Source organism: Artibeus jamaicensis, unplaced genomic scaffold, assembly GCF_021234435.1.
Source record: "Artibeus jamaicensis isolate MK-2021 breed Jamaican fruit bat unplaced genomic scaffold, CSHL_Jam_final contig_1715, whole genome shotgun sequence".
Classification (NCBI taxonomy): domain Eukaryota; kingdom Metazoa; phylum Chordata; class Mammalia; order Chiroptera; family Phyllostomidae; genus Artibeus; species Artibeus jamaicensis.
The window spans coordinates 3,013,489-3,029,774 of NW_026521335.1; the positions used below are offsets into that span (position 1 = coordinate 3,013,489).

General features: G+C 45.1%; 1 protein-coding gene across 4 annotated transcripts in view; it reads right to left on the bottom strand.

The window, feature by feature from the left end:
- TUFT1 (tuftelin 1) overlaps positions 1-16,055 on the bottom strand; it is a 35,018-nt gene extending 18,963 nt beyond the window's left edge. For all 4 annotated transcript variants that reach the window (XM_053670701.1, XM_037143664.2, XM_037143663.2 and 1 more), the window contains exon 1: positions 15,907-16,055. In XM_053670701.1, coding sequence (XP_053526676.1) covers positions 15,907-15,966 — 60 coding nt within the window. In that variant the 5' untranslated portion in view covers positions 15,967-16,055. The remainder of the gene's footprint in view (positions 1-15,906) is intronic.
- Positions 16,056-16,286: the final 231 nt, after the last annotated feature.

The window sequence follows — 16,286 nt, forward strand, 5'->3', positions numbered from 1 at the left end:
CCTGTTAACCTTCCAAATGTCTGTGGGAAGGAAACAAGAAGGAAAAAATGGAGTCTGCGCAAGGAGATGGGAGGAGTTTCCGTGGGTGAGCAACAGTCCTTACACAGGAAAGAGCAACTTGGAGAAGAAATCAGCCTCCGTGGTCAGACACTTGACTCTCAGTGTCCTCACTGTAAAACGAGAATACCGCCATCCACCTGAGGGTTGTTTTTGAAGATTAACTGAAAATGTGTGGAAGCTGTTCTCTGCCACATAAGATGGAGGTACTTGAATATTAGCCTCCTCCCACTTCTTGGAATAAACCCAAATTTAGGAAAGACCAGAGACACTCCCACACGACCTTTAAGCCTTCCCAATGCTGGCAACGTAGCTGGTTTTACAAAATCATTTAATTACTACAGATAAAAGCCAGATCTTCGTGTGGCACTGAGGGCTGCCCACGGTCTGGGCCAATCCACCTCTCCTGCGAGGGCTCCTCAGGGCCCCGCCAGCGTGTGCTTCCGACTTCGGCGACTCTGCCCTCCGCACACCCTTTGCATCGCCAAGGCCCTCAAGAGCTCACATTCAAATGCCACATCTTCCACGATGCTTCCTTCCCTCCCTGAGCTCACAGGGCCTCCAGGGGCACCTGCCTCTGCCTCTTAGTTATTTGTGTTCCATGAGCAACTGCCCCTTCTGTTAACCCCTCGTGGGTGGCCAAAGGCACAGTGGGTGCTCCATGGCAGCTAGATCAAGAGAACATTACAAAAGAAAAGAGAGAAAATGATTTCAAAAGAGCCCGAGTGGCCGCCAACTTTTCCACAGGACACAGGCGTGCACTTTGATTAAAATGCCACCTCCTCACACCTGGAGGCAGTGGGAAAAACTGGGGCAGCTCAGCCTGTACATGAGTGTTTATAGCGGCTCTATTCCTAATACTCTAAAACTAGAAACAACCCAGATATCCTTTGGTAGGTGAATGGCTATACAAACCGTGGTACATCCGTATCATGGAATATTTACCAATAAGACTATTAATTACTTTTAGCCCTGGCTGGGGCGACTCAGTGGAATGAGTGCCAGCCTGCAAACCAGGTCCCTGGTTGGGGGTGTGTAAGAGGCAACCACACGTTGATGTTTCTCTCCCTTTTTTCTCCCTTCCTCCCCCTCTCTAAAAATAAATAAATAAAATCTTCTTTTAAAGTATGAATTTCTTTTAATAAAAGGAACAAATTCCTGATACGTGCAACAACAATCTCCAGAGAATTATGCTAAGTGAAGGGTGCCAATCACAAGCGGTTACATGCTGTAGAATTCCATTTCAGTAAGATTCTTGAAATCCCAAAATTATAGAAATGGAGAACAGAGTAGTGGTTGCCAGGAGTTAAGGAGAAGATGGGGTAGGAAGCAGGTGGGTGTGGCTCTACAATGGCACCCGAAGCATCCTTTCGGTGAGGGATATACTCTGTATCTTGACTGTATTGATGTCACTATCCTGGTTGTGACAATGTACATAATTTTGCAAGATGTTACCACTGAGGAAAACTAAGTAACGGGTACAGGAGATCCCTATTACTTCTTACAACTGCATCTACAGTTACCTGGGAAAAAAAGAATTAATACTTTCAGGGACAAAAATTTAAAAGTATAACAAAGAAAATAAATACTGATAATTCCTGCTACCCCAAAATAGCCACTCTTAAAATGTTAGTGTTCTTTAAATTTTTTTCTATGTGTATTTTTAAAACACATACCACTGTACAGTTATATACTTGCTTTTTTCCCCTTTACCATTTCATCATTAATTTCCATCACATTAAACATTCTTCCAAATTGGTTTTTAATGGGTCCTAGTACTCCATTGAATAGATGAACATAATTTATTCAACCTACCCCCTCATGAAGGTGATTATCAGTTTCTTTCTTTCTTTCTTCTTATATTTTATTTTTGAAACATATTTTACTTTGATAGAATGAGATGATACACAACAGTAGCTAGATCACTATCAGATTTATTGCCTGGCCCGTAATCTGAGAAGCCCAACTTGACTTTCTTTCATCTTCACAGAAAAAGAATAGCATTTGGAAAACTCTGACCTTGGTTCAAGTACTGGCTCTGGCTTTCCTTCGTTGTGTATAGAGATCTTATTCTGCCTCAGCCTTAGTTTATTATCTGGTAACATAGAATATGCTTCAGTGAGAACACAGTGACTTACATAAAAATCACTGGTATACAAAAATGCTGGTTCTTCAAAATTTAAAATAATGCTCCCCTTCAAAATATTTTCCAAAAGAATTTTTAAAATTATTTTATTTTTAATATATTTTATTGATTATGCCATTACAGTTGTCCCATTTCTCCCGTTTCATTCCCCTCCATCCTGCACACCCCCTCCCACCCATCTTCCCCCGCTTTAGTTCACGTCCATGTGTTATAAGTTCTTTAGCTTCTGCATTTCCCACACTACTCTTGCCCTCCCCCTATTTTCTCCCAACTGTCTATGCTACTTATTCTCTGTACCTTCTCCCCCCTTCTCTTCCTCCCACTCCCCTGTTGCTAACCCTCCATGTGATCTTCATTTCTATGGTTCCGTTCCTGATCTAGCTGTCCGCTTAGTTTGCTTTTGCTTTAGGTGTGGTTGTCATTAACTGTGAGTTTGCTGTCCTTTCACTGTTCATTTTTTTATCTTCTTTTTCTTAGATAAGTCTCTTTAACATTTCATATAATAAGGGCTTGGTGATGATGAACTCCCTGAACTTGACCTTATCTGAGAAGCACTTTATCTGCCCTTCCATTCTAAATGAAAGCTTTGCTGGATAGAGCAATCTTGGATGTAGGTCTTTGCATTTCATGACTTGGAATACTTCTTTCCAGCCCCTTCTTGCCTGTAAGGTCTCTTTTGAGAAATCAGCTGATAGTCTGATGGGAACTCCTTTGTAGGTGCTGTCCCCTTATCTCTTGCTGCTTCTAGAATTCTCTCCTTCATTTTAATCTTGGCTAATGTAATTATGATGTGCCTTGGTGTGTTCCTCTTTGGGTCCACCTTCTTCGGGACTCTCTGAGCTTCCTGGATTTCCTGAAAGTCTATTTCCTTTACCAGATTGGGGAAGTTCTCCTTTATTATTTGTTCACATAACTTTTCCACTTGTTGCTCTTCCTGTTCCCCTTCTGGTACCCCTATAATTCGGATGTTGGAATGTTTAAAGATGTCCTGGAGGTTCTTAAGCCTCTCCTCATTTTTTTGAATTCTTGTTTCTTCATTCTGATTTGGTTGAATGTTTCTTTCTTCCTTCTGGTCCACTCCATTGATTTCAGTCTCAGTTTTCTTCCCATCACTATTGGTTCCCTGTGCATTTTGCTTCATTTCACTTAGTGTAGCCTTCATTTTTTCATCTAATTTGTGATTAAAATCAACCAGTTCTGTGAGCATCCTGATCACCAGTGTTTTGAACTGTGCATCTGATAGATTATCTCTTGGTTGCTTAAAAGTATTGGCTCTGGGGCTTTGATTTGTTCTTTTGACTGAGCCATTTTTGGTAAGGTCATGCCTGTTACATATGAGGAGCAGAGGCTTAGGTGATCACCAGGGTGGGGCAACCCAGGTCTCTGGGTTGTGACCCTGTATGTGGGGGTGGGATCAGAGAGGGAGCAGTGGCATTTGTTCCGCTCTCGCTTGGATTTTGGTGCCCTCCACCACTTCCCTCAAGCAAAGTGGGCCCTTCTGGCGCTGGTTCCCGGGTGGGTGGGCTTGTGTACGTTCTAGGACCCTGTGGGTCTCTCCAACAAATTCCCCTGTGACACTGGGGACCTTTCCCAGCACCTCACCCCCTGAAAAATTTTCTAATCAGTGCTTTTAGGCCTTATTTCCTGTCACTGGGGCTCTGGGTTGCGCGGTTTGTCTCACTGCCCATTTTTTGCCTGGTTTATCTGCGAGCAAATGTGTGTCTACGGTCAACCAACCACCTTGTGCATCTCACTGGGTTTGCTAGTTTCCTCCCTGTGCCCGGGTGGCCAACCACCACCTTCTGCTGCCACCCCTCTCCACCAGCTGCCGCCTCCGCCCCCCTTACCGGTCTGGATGAATGGTTCATTGTTGCCAAACTTCGGTACAGTTCAGTTTTCTGTCTGTTCTGGTTGTGTTTTTGTTTCTAAATCTTTGTTGTTCTTAAATTTGGTTGTGTGAGGAGGTACAGTATTTCCACCTATGCCTCCATCTTGGCCAGAAGTCCAAAAATTTCTTATATGCTTATAGATTAGTGTAAAAATGCCTTGTAATGAAAAATATGTATATTAACTCCTACCTCATACCATATAGAAACATCAACCCAAATGGATTGCTCAGTTAAATGTAAAAAGCACAATAAAGGTTTTTATAGGGAAATACAGAACATCTTTATGACCTTGACACAGGTACTGATTTTCTTAAAAAATCCTCTCCAGAAAATGAACAGGACTATATTAAAATTGAAAACTTTTGTTCATCAAAAGACACCACTAAGAGAGTCCATGGCAACCATAGAGCAGAAGATATTCATTCTGCATATATCTAACAAAGGATATTCAGTATATAAAAAGAATGTCCAACGAGACAAAAAATAAAAATAAAGCTACATGTAATGTGGTATCCTGGACTAAATCCTAGATCAGAAAAAGGACATTAGTAGAAAGCTGATGAAACCTAAGTAAAGGCTGTAATTTAGTCAGTACTGTGTCAGCATCAATGCATTAATTTCTTAGTTATGACGTACAGATCACAGTTATTATACAAGATGTTAACAGCAGGGGAAACTAGGTGAAGAACATACAAGAATGTCCTGTACGATCTTTGTAATTTTTCTGTAAATCTAAAATTACTCCAAAATCTAAAAAAAAAAAATGTATTTTGAAAAAGGAAGAGAGAAAGGGGTGGGAGAGGGAAGGAAAGAAAAAGAGCAAGAGTGCACCCAACAGAGAAAGGGGCAGAAAAACCCTTCATAAACACAGCACCTAAGAGGATATCTGAATGGTCAATTAAAGTAACAAAAAGCTTCAATCTCATTGATCATCACATCAGAAAACTAGCACTGCAAAGTAAAAGCACAAATACTCATCAGACTGCAAATAAACAACCTCCAGTGTTGGGGGATTTGGAATCATCGAGACTCACACATTGGCAGTGGGACCTTGGAAAATTTGCTGAAGGTGAACATACGCGTGCCCTCTAACACAGCAATCTGACTCCTAGCTATCGACCCACTCGTTTCCCAAAAAAACATACACTAGTATGGTCATAATAGCATCTTAATAACTCAAAACTAGAAATGGCCACCAGAAGTAGGCTGACTGGATGACTGTCCACAGCCACACAATGGAATGTCACACACAAAAATAACAAGCACGCAACAGGAAAAGCTCACAGAAATACTAAGCAAGAGAATTCAGATGCAAAACTACAGTATATGATTCCACAAATATAGAAAATATAAAGACAAGCAAAACTAACATTCCCTTTAGAAGTCAGGAGCACGGCCCCTTCGGGGTGGAGGGCAGGTGACGCCAGTGAGGCGACACGCGGGGCTGCCGGCTGCTGGTCCTGGCGCGCTTCTCGCCCGGGAGCTGGTTAAAGGAGTGCAGCCAGTTTATGCAAACCGCTTGACTGTGCATTATGTTACACGCACTTTTATGGATGCACGTTATTGTTAAACAGAATGTTTTTTTAAAAGGCAAACGAAATAAAAAACTCCTGACTGTGGCACTGGGAAGTCCCCTCGTTGTCTACACCACATAAAGTCTTGGCTCCCACCAGTACCCACCTGTGCCCTCCTCCCTGACTTTCCTAACCCAGTTGTAGAAAGGCACCCAACCCAAAGTTCTCCTCCTGTTCATCAGTCTTCTCATGCAATACATGCTCCCGCCACCCTGCTGGTGCACACAATGTGTTCTCCCTCGGGGCCACCCTCCCTTCCCTTGCCTCCCTGGAAAATTTCCACTCAGCCTTCAAGGCTTAGCTCAGGCATCCTTTCTCTGAAGGTCCTGTTTCAGGACCCCTAAGACAGAGCCCGCTCTCTGTGCACCACACATCCTACACTATTTTTATTATTTTTATTTTCTGATTTTAGGAAGAGGAAGGGAGGGGAGAGAGAGAGACAGACAGAGAGACATCAGTTTGTTGTTCCACTTATTTATGTCTTCATTGGTTGATTCTTGTATGTGCCCCAACCAGGGATCGAACCCACCACTTTAGCATCTTAGGACAACGCTCTAATCAACTGAGCTACCTGGCCAAGGCCCACACATCCTACACTGTTAACACTGACCCACCCCCATTCCTCCATAACTACGTGTTCATTCATCTCCCCCAATAAAACCATGAGCTCCATGACAACAGTAAGAGCTTACTTAGCATGTGCCTGGCCTAGAGTAGGTGCTCAAAAAATGTGTTGCATGAATTGGGGTCAGGCATTTCCCCAATTCCCTCTCTTTTGAGAAACCGACTCCTCCAAGTAGAGAAGCAGGATGAAGAACTGAAAAAAAGTAGACAGGAAAAGGAGAGGAAGTAAGGGGGGAATAAGCAAAGACTAAGAAAGGCAACTCTAAGAAAAAATAAAGGTGACTAATGAATATATATAAGATGTTCCATCTCACCAGTAACCAGAAAAACGCAAGTTAAAACAATAATGAGTTATCACTGGGAGCAGGGCAGGCAGGGTGCGGGTGCGATTTCATTAAACTTACAGATTTAAGAAGTGTCAAAATAAGGCACACAGAAGTACGCTCACAGCAGCATTGCTTGCAATGGCAAAACACTGGAAACAACCCAGATGGTCCACTGACAAGCAAATGCATGAACAGACCCTGGCAGTTCGTCTATGACACACAGCTGTGAAAATCAATGAACAGCTACATGCACTGACGTGAATGAATTCAAAATGAATGTTCAGTGAAAAAGTAAGCTATAGAATAGAGATGATACCATGTATATAAAGTTAAATATGTGTCAAATTAAGCAATGTATTACTTGGGCATGTAGTAAATATAATTAAAAAGGAAATAAACAGAAAATTCAAGACAGTCATCATTTCTGGGCAGGAAGCAGGTTAGAATCTAGGAGGGACCCCAGGAGCTTCAAAACTATTGGTAAACTGCACATTCACTACACAGGTGTCCATATAGGTGAATCCCCTTTCTTGTTTTTAGTAAAGCAACTGGCTTTTCTTCATGTTGATCCCACAAAAATAGCATTTGTAGACCAACTGAATGGCAAAAAAGATATTGGTAATACCCAGGCTTGGTGAGGATGAAGGGAAAAGGACTAATCCTGTACATTGTTGGAGAAAGTGTTAGTTTGTAAAAGTATTTTTGGACGTTAATTTGACAATATTAATGGAGTTCGCATATTTTGTAAACCCCTTGACCCAGTAATTTCACGTTCAGGAAATATGCCCTGTGAAAATCCACGTATACCTGACCAAAGATACATGTGTAAAACTGTTGACTGCAATACTGTGTATAAAAGTTAAAAACTGGAAAGAGCATAAATATTCTCTAGAAAGTGAGTGAACCAACTAGTATGGCAACATCTACCCTATAGGACACTGAACGGCTGATAGATAAACCTCTACAATCAACAGAAGATCTTCAAGATACATTAAGTGAATAAAGGCAAGTTGCAAACTAATTTAAAAAATATGACTTCTTATTTAAGTATCTATACTTAAGTATACATACATACATTTTTTATAGCAATGGTATTTGCCAACTCTTATATATACAGCAATTGCTATGTGCTGAGCCCTATTGGTTTCCGTTCTAAATGCTTGACATATATTAACTCATTGAATCCTCATAACAATACTATATGGTAGGTACTGTCATCAATATCCCCACTTTACAGATGAAGAAACTGAGGCACAGAAGTGAAGTATCTTGCCCAAGGTCATATAACTAGTAAGGAGCAGCACCAAGATTCAGACCCAGGCCCTGTAGCTCCAGAGTCTATGCTGCTAACCATCACGCCACATGGCATTTCTTGAAAATAAGCACATAGAAAACACACCAAACTTCCATACTCTAGAGAAGGGCAGAAGAGTAAAGAGACTTTCATCCCATATACTTCCACGGTGTTCTAAACTTTAACAAAAGCATATTCATGCCACACTCCTATAATAAAATAATACATATAGAGAGAGAAAAACTACTAAACTCGGAGTCAGAGGTGAGGTCTTAGTCCAGCTGACAGCTCTTCATCCTTCAGCAAATCACTTTCTCTCAGTTTTCTGTCTGCAAAATGAGAATGATGATAACTACCCTGCCTCAGGGTAAAAGTGCCTTGTGAACCATAAATCACTTCACGGAGGTGAGAAGACAGCATTATTTTCCCAAGGAGCTCTGGGAAGACTGCAAGGGAGGAGTAAATGAGACCAACTGACTAAATGGAGCCTATGAACAAATCTAGGGTTCTCTCTGACACCTCATCCTCCACAATCAGAGAACCCAGTCGCCAATGTCAGAGACCTCACCCCACCACCCCGACCCAGAGCTCAGGAGGGAAACCCGGGCACCTCTCTGCTTGGTGCCCACTGGTTGTTTTCTGGAGCAAGAGTGACCTCATGGCTGTTAGTGGGCTCTGGAGAGCTTTCAGAATACCCCGAAATGTCTAGCAGGGTGGTCCCCACTGGAGACTCTCAGAAAGGAAAGATACAAAGTGCAGCATTCTTCTCCAGAGGAAAAAAAAGGATCAGAGCTAATCACAAGGTAAGCAGCCTCTAACCCCATAAAGAGTCTTGGGGAGAAGCCCAGCCACCTCCAAATTATAGGCAGCCTCTCACTCTGTTCAAACAAATCTCCAGCTGTGTGACTCACTTGGCAGAGCACAGAGCGAGCAGGGAGGGAGGGGCGAACACATAGCTGAGGGTTAGAGATCTAGACTCGAGGGAGATAAACAGGGAGGCCCCAGAGGTTCTCACATCGCAGGTTCGTGTGAACAGGGGAAGATCTATGGGAAAAGTCCAGGCTTCCCCAAATCTTACTCCCCAGACTTCTGTGGGGCCCATGAGGACTGGGAGGGAGAAAAGGGCCAAGGGTCTTCCTAAGAGAAAAGAAGGGAAGTAGAAACTGCCCCTGAGCTAGAAATGAGCATTCTTAATTCATCTTCACCCAGTAACCCACTCTTCCATTGCTTTGTCCCTGACTTGTCCCATCTGAATATATGTGGTCTCTCAAGCTACTGCAGTAACAGCCACCTCAATTGTCCCCCTCTGAGAAATGGGAATAGCTAACCCCTTAGCTAATGGGAATAGCTAAAACACTGGCTCCAAAGAAGCCAGGGGGAGGAAATCCCCAATAAAGTCAGAGAAGAGGGCCAGATGGGGTGTTGGGGGCCCACCCACTCTCTGCTAAGACTCCCAAGCCACTCGGCTTGCAGGTGTCAGGTGCTCTTGGTCCTGCCTTCTGCAGAGCACTCTGGGCCAGAAATGGCCCTTTACTGAGAATGACACAAAGAATCATTCCCACTCCTTCCCACGGATTAGCCAACAAAACAGGTGTTTGCTTTTTGTCTGGCTACCTGCCCAACACCACAGGCTGGGCATCCCCTATGCAGAGGGCTGACGAGTGACTAGGAGGTGAAATGAGAAGGAAGGATTTAGCACAGCACCCTAAGCGGGGCAGGCCTTCTCACCACCTAGAGCTGGGGCCTGGAAGGGAAAGTGTGGACGAAGAGGAAGGTGGGCTCCCACATTCTCAGCTCGGAAGGAGACACCCATTTGCTGAGCCAGTCTCTCTCTGGGAATCTGCCTACTGGCAGGTCAGTGTGGATGGAGGGGAGTTCCTCGGTGCCCCCTCCCCTCAAAGGGCTGGCACCAGTGACCCTGCCCTCTCTAGTTTCTATCCTGTTTGTGATATTTTGCTTTTGTGCCCCCAATTTCCTTTTTCTTCCTTCATCTACCCGTTCCCATCCTGCCCTGTATTTTCTTCTCCTCTTCCTGCCCCTCCAGGCTAGGCTTAACTCTGGGCCACCAGCCTCCCTAGTACATAATCATTTCCCCAACTAAACCTCCTCACCCCTAGGAAAGAAATGTATTTCACAAGACTCTGCATAAACCAAAAAGGCGCACAGCAGAGTTAACAGCAGGCAGGGAAGCTCGTCCCACCTGCTCTGAGCACACGTGTCTGGAACCGAAACCATTTGGGTACACACTCACACCCTGGAGAAATGTGGGCCAATATCGGTGCCAAGTGCGTGGTGACTGAGTAAGCCTCCTCTCTCAGCCCTGCAGGCAGAGCCTAGGATCCCCCAAATTCCCGGCAGGCTTGGAGGCATCAGCTGCAGTGCTCCTGAAAGTCAGAATCTGGAAATGAATGAGGGAGATGAAATGGCGTGAGGAGGACTTTACGGCGGGAGCACGGGGCAGGTGTCACGAGTGGAAGGAAGAGCCAGTCACCAAACTCGAAAGGCTCCTCTGCCCAGGAGTTCCTTCCCCACCCGGGTGACACACAGCCTCAGCTTCCACCATTTCAGAATTCACTCATTCGTTTGGTGTAAGCATCAAGGACTCCAGATGAATCCGATTTTAAAATGCAAATATCCTGACCCAGCAGTTCCACTCTTCGGTATTTGTCTCCCAGGGAAATGAAAACAAAGGTCAGCACAAAGACGTGTCAACAAATGTCTGTGGCAGCACTGTTCCCCACCCAGATGTAGAAATAACTCAAATGCCCAACACCGCTTACCCATGATGAACACATATGATAATATGTCCATATGATAGAATAGTATTCAGTCATAAAAAGTCACGAAGTACATATTGATTCATGCTGCAACATGGATAAACCTTAAACACATCATGCTAATTGGAACAAGCCAGTCACAAAGAATCACACATAAAATCTCTGGGATAGGCAAATCCATAAAGAAGGCAGACTGGTGGGTGTGTAGGGCCTGGGGCAGCAGGAGGACACGAACAACCGCTACCGAATCAGGGTCTCCTGGTGGGGTGAGGGAAATGGTCTAAAATCAATGGTGCTAGCAACTCTGCAACTATACTGAAAACCTCTGAATTATAATACATCTTAAATGGGTGCTTCATACTGTATGTAAATCCCATCTCGATAAAGCTGTTATAAAAAATGAGGTGCAGGGTAAGCCTTCAACAAATCACAAATCTGGTTACATGCATGTATTTGAAAAAAAGACTGGGGCTCAGGAAAGACTTGGTGTTAGACAAATGCAGCTTTCTAAAGTCCTAAAGGAAGGACCCCTGCTCCAGGGGGAAGGACCCCTGCTCCAGAGGCTCTGACTGCAGGGGGTAAAGAAATTCCAAGTCCACCACGGCACTGAGAGAACCTCTCTGGCTAAGACTGATCAAGACACAAAATTAGAGAGAATGAAAAAAGTGCATCTATCCAAGGAAGGAAAACACTGATAGACTATTTGAAGAGAATCACCTTATCAAAGAGCCCATCACGGGATACCAGCTGCCTTGCCCATTGTCAGAAAGAGGAGGAGGAGGAAGGGCCCAGAGAGGGACGCCAAAATCTGAACCTGGACCACCACTTCATCTAAGCCTGACTGAGCTGGGACTAGCAAAAGTCACTCAGGTCCTCACCCTGGGTCTACCTACAGGCGCCTTCTTATCTTCAGGTGTCTCCTTCCTCCGCTGTCGGAGGGAAGGAGAAAGGAACAGAAAAGGACAGACAAATGTCAACCTAATGAGATGAGCAGACCTTGACCAGACCCGAGTTCCCAGACTCTTCCTCTACCCCTCGGCCAAGGGTCTCAGGGGTGGCTACCACAGTGTCATCTAAGCCAGTAAGTGGCAAACAGAAAAAAATAGCTAATGCCTGAGCATTTTACCACAGACCAGGCACCATGCTTGATGTTTCCTATGTATTACCTTTTTAATTCTTACAACCTTATGAGGAGGGTGTGATTATGATGCCAGTTTTACAGATAAGGAAAATGAGACTGAAGAGATTAAGTCATTTACTGAAGTGATCTTGGGCACAACCAGCACCGAAGCCCTTAGCACACTGGGTCGGATTCCCCAAACCAGGCTCTTACCACATGCTGTCTACGGAAATCACAGAAGTCACAGTTTAGCAAAAAACTGGGATGCAATTACACTGAGAGGAGAAGAAAAGGAGAGGCTGTACAGGGTGGGAGTATAAACTTTCCCATAATGCCTGCAGCAGGAAATCAACAGATGCCTAAAACTGACAGATTCATAAGTATCACTATAAGCATATTACTTAGAAACATGCAGTAAACAGCAGACAAAAGAGCTAACAGCTGAAAGTGGCTACTTCCAGGGAGAGGACTTGGGGCAGGGAACTGCTTGCTAGTTTTCTTTTAAAAACCTTTTGCTATTAGACCTGTTTAAAATCATGCCTATTTTTTCCTTTGAAAAAATGATTTTAAAAGAAAAAGAAAGAAACTCAAGAGATATGCCAACCAAAGTCTAAGGCAGTGAACATCCATGGCTTTTGCCACACAGCTTCCATCCTCCACTGGTAAGAGCACTTGGGTTTTTGTTTGGAGAATCTCCCTCCTTCACTGGCTAATTTGATGGGCATGTCATCCAGGAACCCCTTGCTCTCCACCAAGGGTAAGACTCCAGGGAGCCAACACCCTCCTCCTGGAATCTTAAGCAGAATGGCAACAAGACCTATGACAGCTGGAACTAATTCACCTAAAAGTAGAAACCCTCCATTAGTTCCTTCCACTCACACAGGCCCCAGGACTCCCTTGGTTCAGACTTTTTAAGCTTTTCCTTAAATTCTCTGAGATGCCCATTTCCTTCTAATGAATTCCTCTCCTGGTTAAGTTAGCCGAGTCACTCTGTTGCTCATAACCTAAGAAAGTTAATGGAAATATCTAATATTTGAGGTTGACTTGAGCTTTTATTTGTCAGTGTAACTATAGTTGTTTGCAAACTTTTAACCTAAAAAATACACTTTACATCACAATCCAACACACACACATATGTGCACACACATATCTTGTGTATACATAAATATAGCTGAAACAAAAGTTCTGCCGAAAATGTCCACCCTAACACTCTAAGAGCATCCATTCAATTTTCTTTTTTTAAGATGACATTTTTAAAGAGCAGTTTTAAAGTTTACAACAAAGTCGATGGGAAGGTACAGAGATTTCCCATATACCTCCTACCTCCACATGCACAGCCTCCTGTTACCAACATCACTCACCAGGATGTCCTGTCTTTTTTTTTTTTAAGCCAAGGATGAACCTACACTGACACTTCATCATCACCCAAAGTAGATACCTCCCCTTAGGGTTCACTCTAATGAAGTGAATGGTGTTATACATTCTATATGTTTGGACAAAGGTATAAGGACACATACCCATCTTTAGATCATTGAGGGTTTTCTCGGCCCTAAAAAGTCCTCTGTGTTCCACCCATTATTCACCCATTCACCCCAAAAACTCCTGGCAACTACTGATTTTTTTATTGTCTCCACAGTTTTGTTTTTGCCATAATGTCCTATAGTTGAAATCTACTTCTTTTCTAATATTGGTCCTACCCCAGTAAGTTGATTTTAGATCTGCTGGTGGTCATGATCTGCAGTTTGAAACACACTGGCTCCGTACACCTGCTGCATCTACCCCCAACAATTAAAAACAACCCAGAGAGTACGCGAGCCACCTCTCTACGTGCATGGGTGGCGTGCTACAGAGCATGGCCTGGCTGGTGGGGACACACCGACAGAGTCCCAGGGTCCCAACTCCCGCTGGAGCACACCAATCACCTAAACTATCTGCACTGCTGACCTCAACAGAAATGTGTGTTCATTTACTCACTCATTTGCTCATGCGCTGAGCATTCATTCAGTGGCGTGAATATGTGGCAGTTCATGGGGACTGTCCAGAGCCATAAATTCTATCTGAGGCTGGCTCAGAGGAGAGGAATCTGGGACAAAGCCTGTACCGTGATGGAATGAATGTTTATCATCTTGTCCTGCTTAAGAGCTCGGAATGTCTCCAAGATCAGATCTGAGCAATGATTATTTCATTCCCACCTTTGAAGTAAAACAACTTTCAAGTCTAGCCTAGGAAGAAGGAATAAAAGTGATTTTCTGTCTCCTTTGTTCTAAAGGTTTCTTGTTAGCTTCCAACTTTGGTTAGAATTCCTTGCTCATGATTTTACTACCAACTTCCTGCCCCACTGGACAAGCAGCAAAACATCAAGGGATGAAAGAGGGTGTCAATTCATTCAAATTCAGTTTAAGGCCAATGTCTTGGTCTTAGGAACTTTCTGGATCTCTTTATTACAGCAAGCAAAAAGAAGCGAAAATGCCCTTCTCCTACATTTTCCTCATACCCATTGCACTGGCTCAACCATACCAAAACAGTGAGCAGCCAAACCAAAACAGCGAGCAGCCATACCAAAACAGTGAGCAAGAGCGCTGAGTAGGACTTGGGCATGACACGATGGGGAATGGATTTTCCCCATCTCTCCAGCATCCCACAGCTGGGCAGTGGCAGGCTATAGAGACTCGGGACTGGGGGCCTGTGGTTGGGAGGTAGCAAGACCTATATTGTAAGGTCTTGGGCAGAAAGTGGATAGGGGACTGTGAACTGTGGTCATCTCTATCCTAACTTGAAATGAGAAAACATTCTGTAAATATATTTTTAATCCTCACCCGAGGGCATTTTTTCATTGCTTTTAGAAAGAGAGGAAGGGGGAGAGAGAAAAAGAAACATCAATCGTTTGCCCTGTCTTACTCGCCTCTATCGGTCGAGTGATCGTTAGTACATTCCAACCAACTGAGCCAAACCGGGCAGGGCTCTAGAAGTAGTCTTGGAAGAAGAGCCAATCTAGGGGCAGTTGGGCTAGCCATCTCAGGGGCTTGCTGAGACAGGAAAAGGGGAAGGGAATCAGGTACTGAGTGGAGGGAGGGATACAAACTCCCCATCACGTTGGCTCCCATTTCACTCTCACCCACCATAGCTTGGAAATTGATGAAATGTACACACACCATTTTGGGTTAAGTTATCCAGCAGAGCCTTGAAACCCTCAGCCACAAATTACCTTCTTCTGCCTCTCCGAGGGGGAAAACCAACCAAAAGTTCAGCTAGGGTGGGGACAGGGACAGGAGACAGGGAGTGATGAGAGCCGGGCAGATCGGTTAAGCACCGAAGAACTGTTCTCTCCCACCCTCAGTGCGTCCAGAAAGGTCACTCGCGTAGGTAACTTCCCTTCCCTTCTCTGCCCTGGTTCCGGCATCTACTTGCACCGGGCTTGGATGCTGGAAACGGAAGTAAAACCAACAAACCGTCCCAGGAAGCTATCAATTGACCGACAGGGAGAAGGGAGCGGGAGAACTGCAAGGGGGAAGGAGAAATCCGAGCAGAGAGGAGACCCCTCCAGCAGACAGTCCTATCCCTTCTGGCCACTTGGAGTCCTACTTGCCCCCATCCCTTAGTTTATGCCCTAGGATTTCACGCTCTACCCTTTGTCTTATTACTACTTATCACCCAAAGTACCCAGAAGTTCTTTGAAGGGCCGCTGAAATCACCAGGACCCACAGAAAAGCCTAAGCTCCCTCGTCGGGACCCAAAGTCCAAAAGAGCGCATGGATATCTCGTCCCTGGAGCTCATTCTCCTACAACCCAATCAACCGCCCACAGGACGATTGAGTAGTGAGCCCCGAGACCCGCGCCGCGTCCGGGGCAGGAGCCGCAGTGTCCTCCCCAAAAGCAGGAACTGTCCTCGAGCCTCAGAAAAATCCTATCCCGCGACTGTCCAAGAATCCCACTGCCCGCGGAGGGGCGGGAGAAAAGAACCGCCGCGAGGAGTTGACCGCCCGAAGCGCAGCACCAGGTGATGTCAGCGAGCTAGCCGCGGGGCGCCGGAGCCGCGGAATTGGAAATGTAATGTACCCAGCTGGGGAAGCAGTGAGGCGGCGACGCCCCTTTTTCTTACCTCCGTCTGCCCCTCCGGGGGCACGTCCACCAGGGTACACCAGCCCCGCGTTCCGTTCATCTTCTTCCCGCGTGGGCAGCAAATCCAAGCCCACGGTCCAGCTGTCCAGCTCCAACGAGGCGGGCGCGCACGCGCGCGCGCGGAGCCACCTCTTGTATAGGTGCGTCAAGGGCGGGGCCTGGCGACAGGACACGCCCCTAAGGCGCCGTTCGCCTAGTGAGCGTAAATGCGAGGTGGGCGTGGCCTAGAGGCCTCAGGGCACGCCCACCTGCGCCAGCTCAGATTTACATAGAGGTGGGGCTTGGGTGCTACCTGAGGCTACTGTGCTCAAGTTTTGTCCAATGTGTGGTTTTACCTCAAACTTTCTTAGTTTTGTTGTG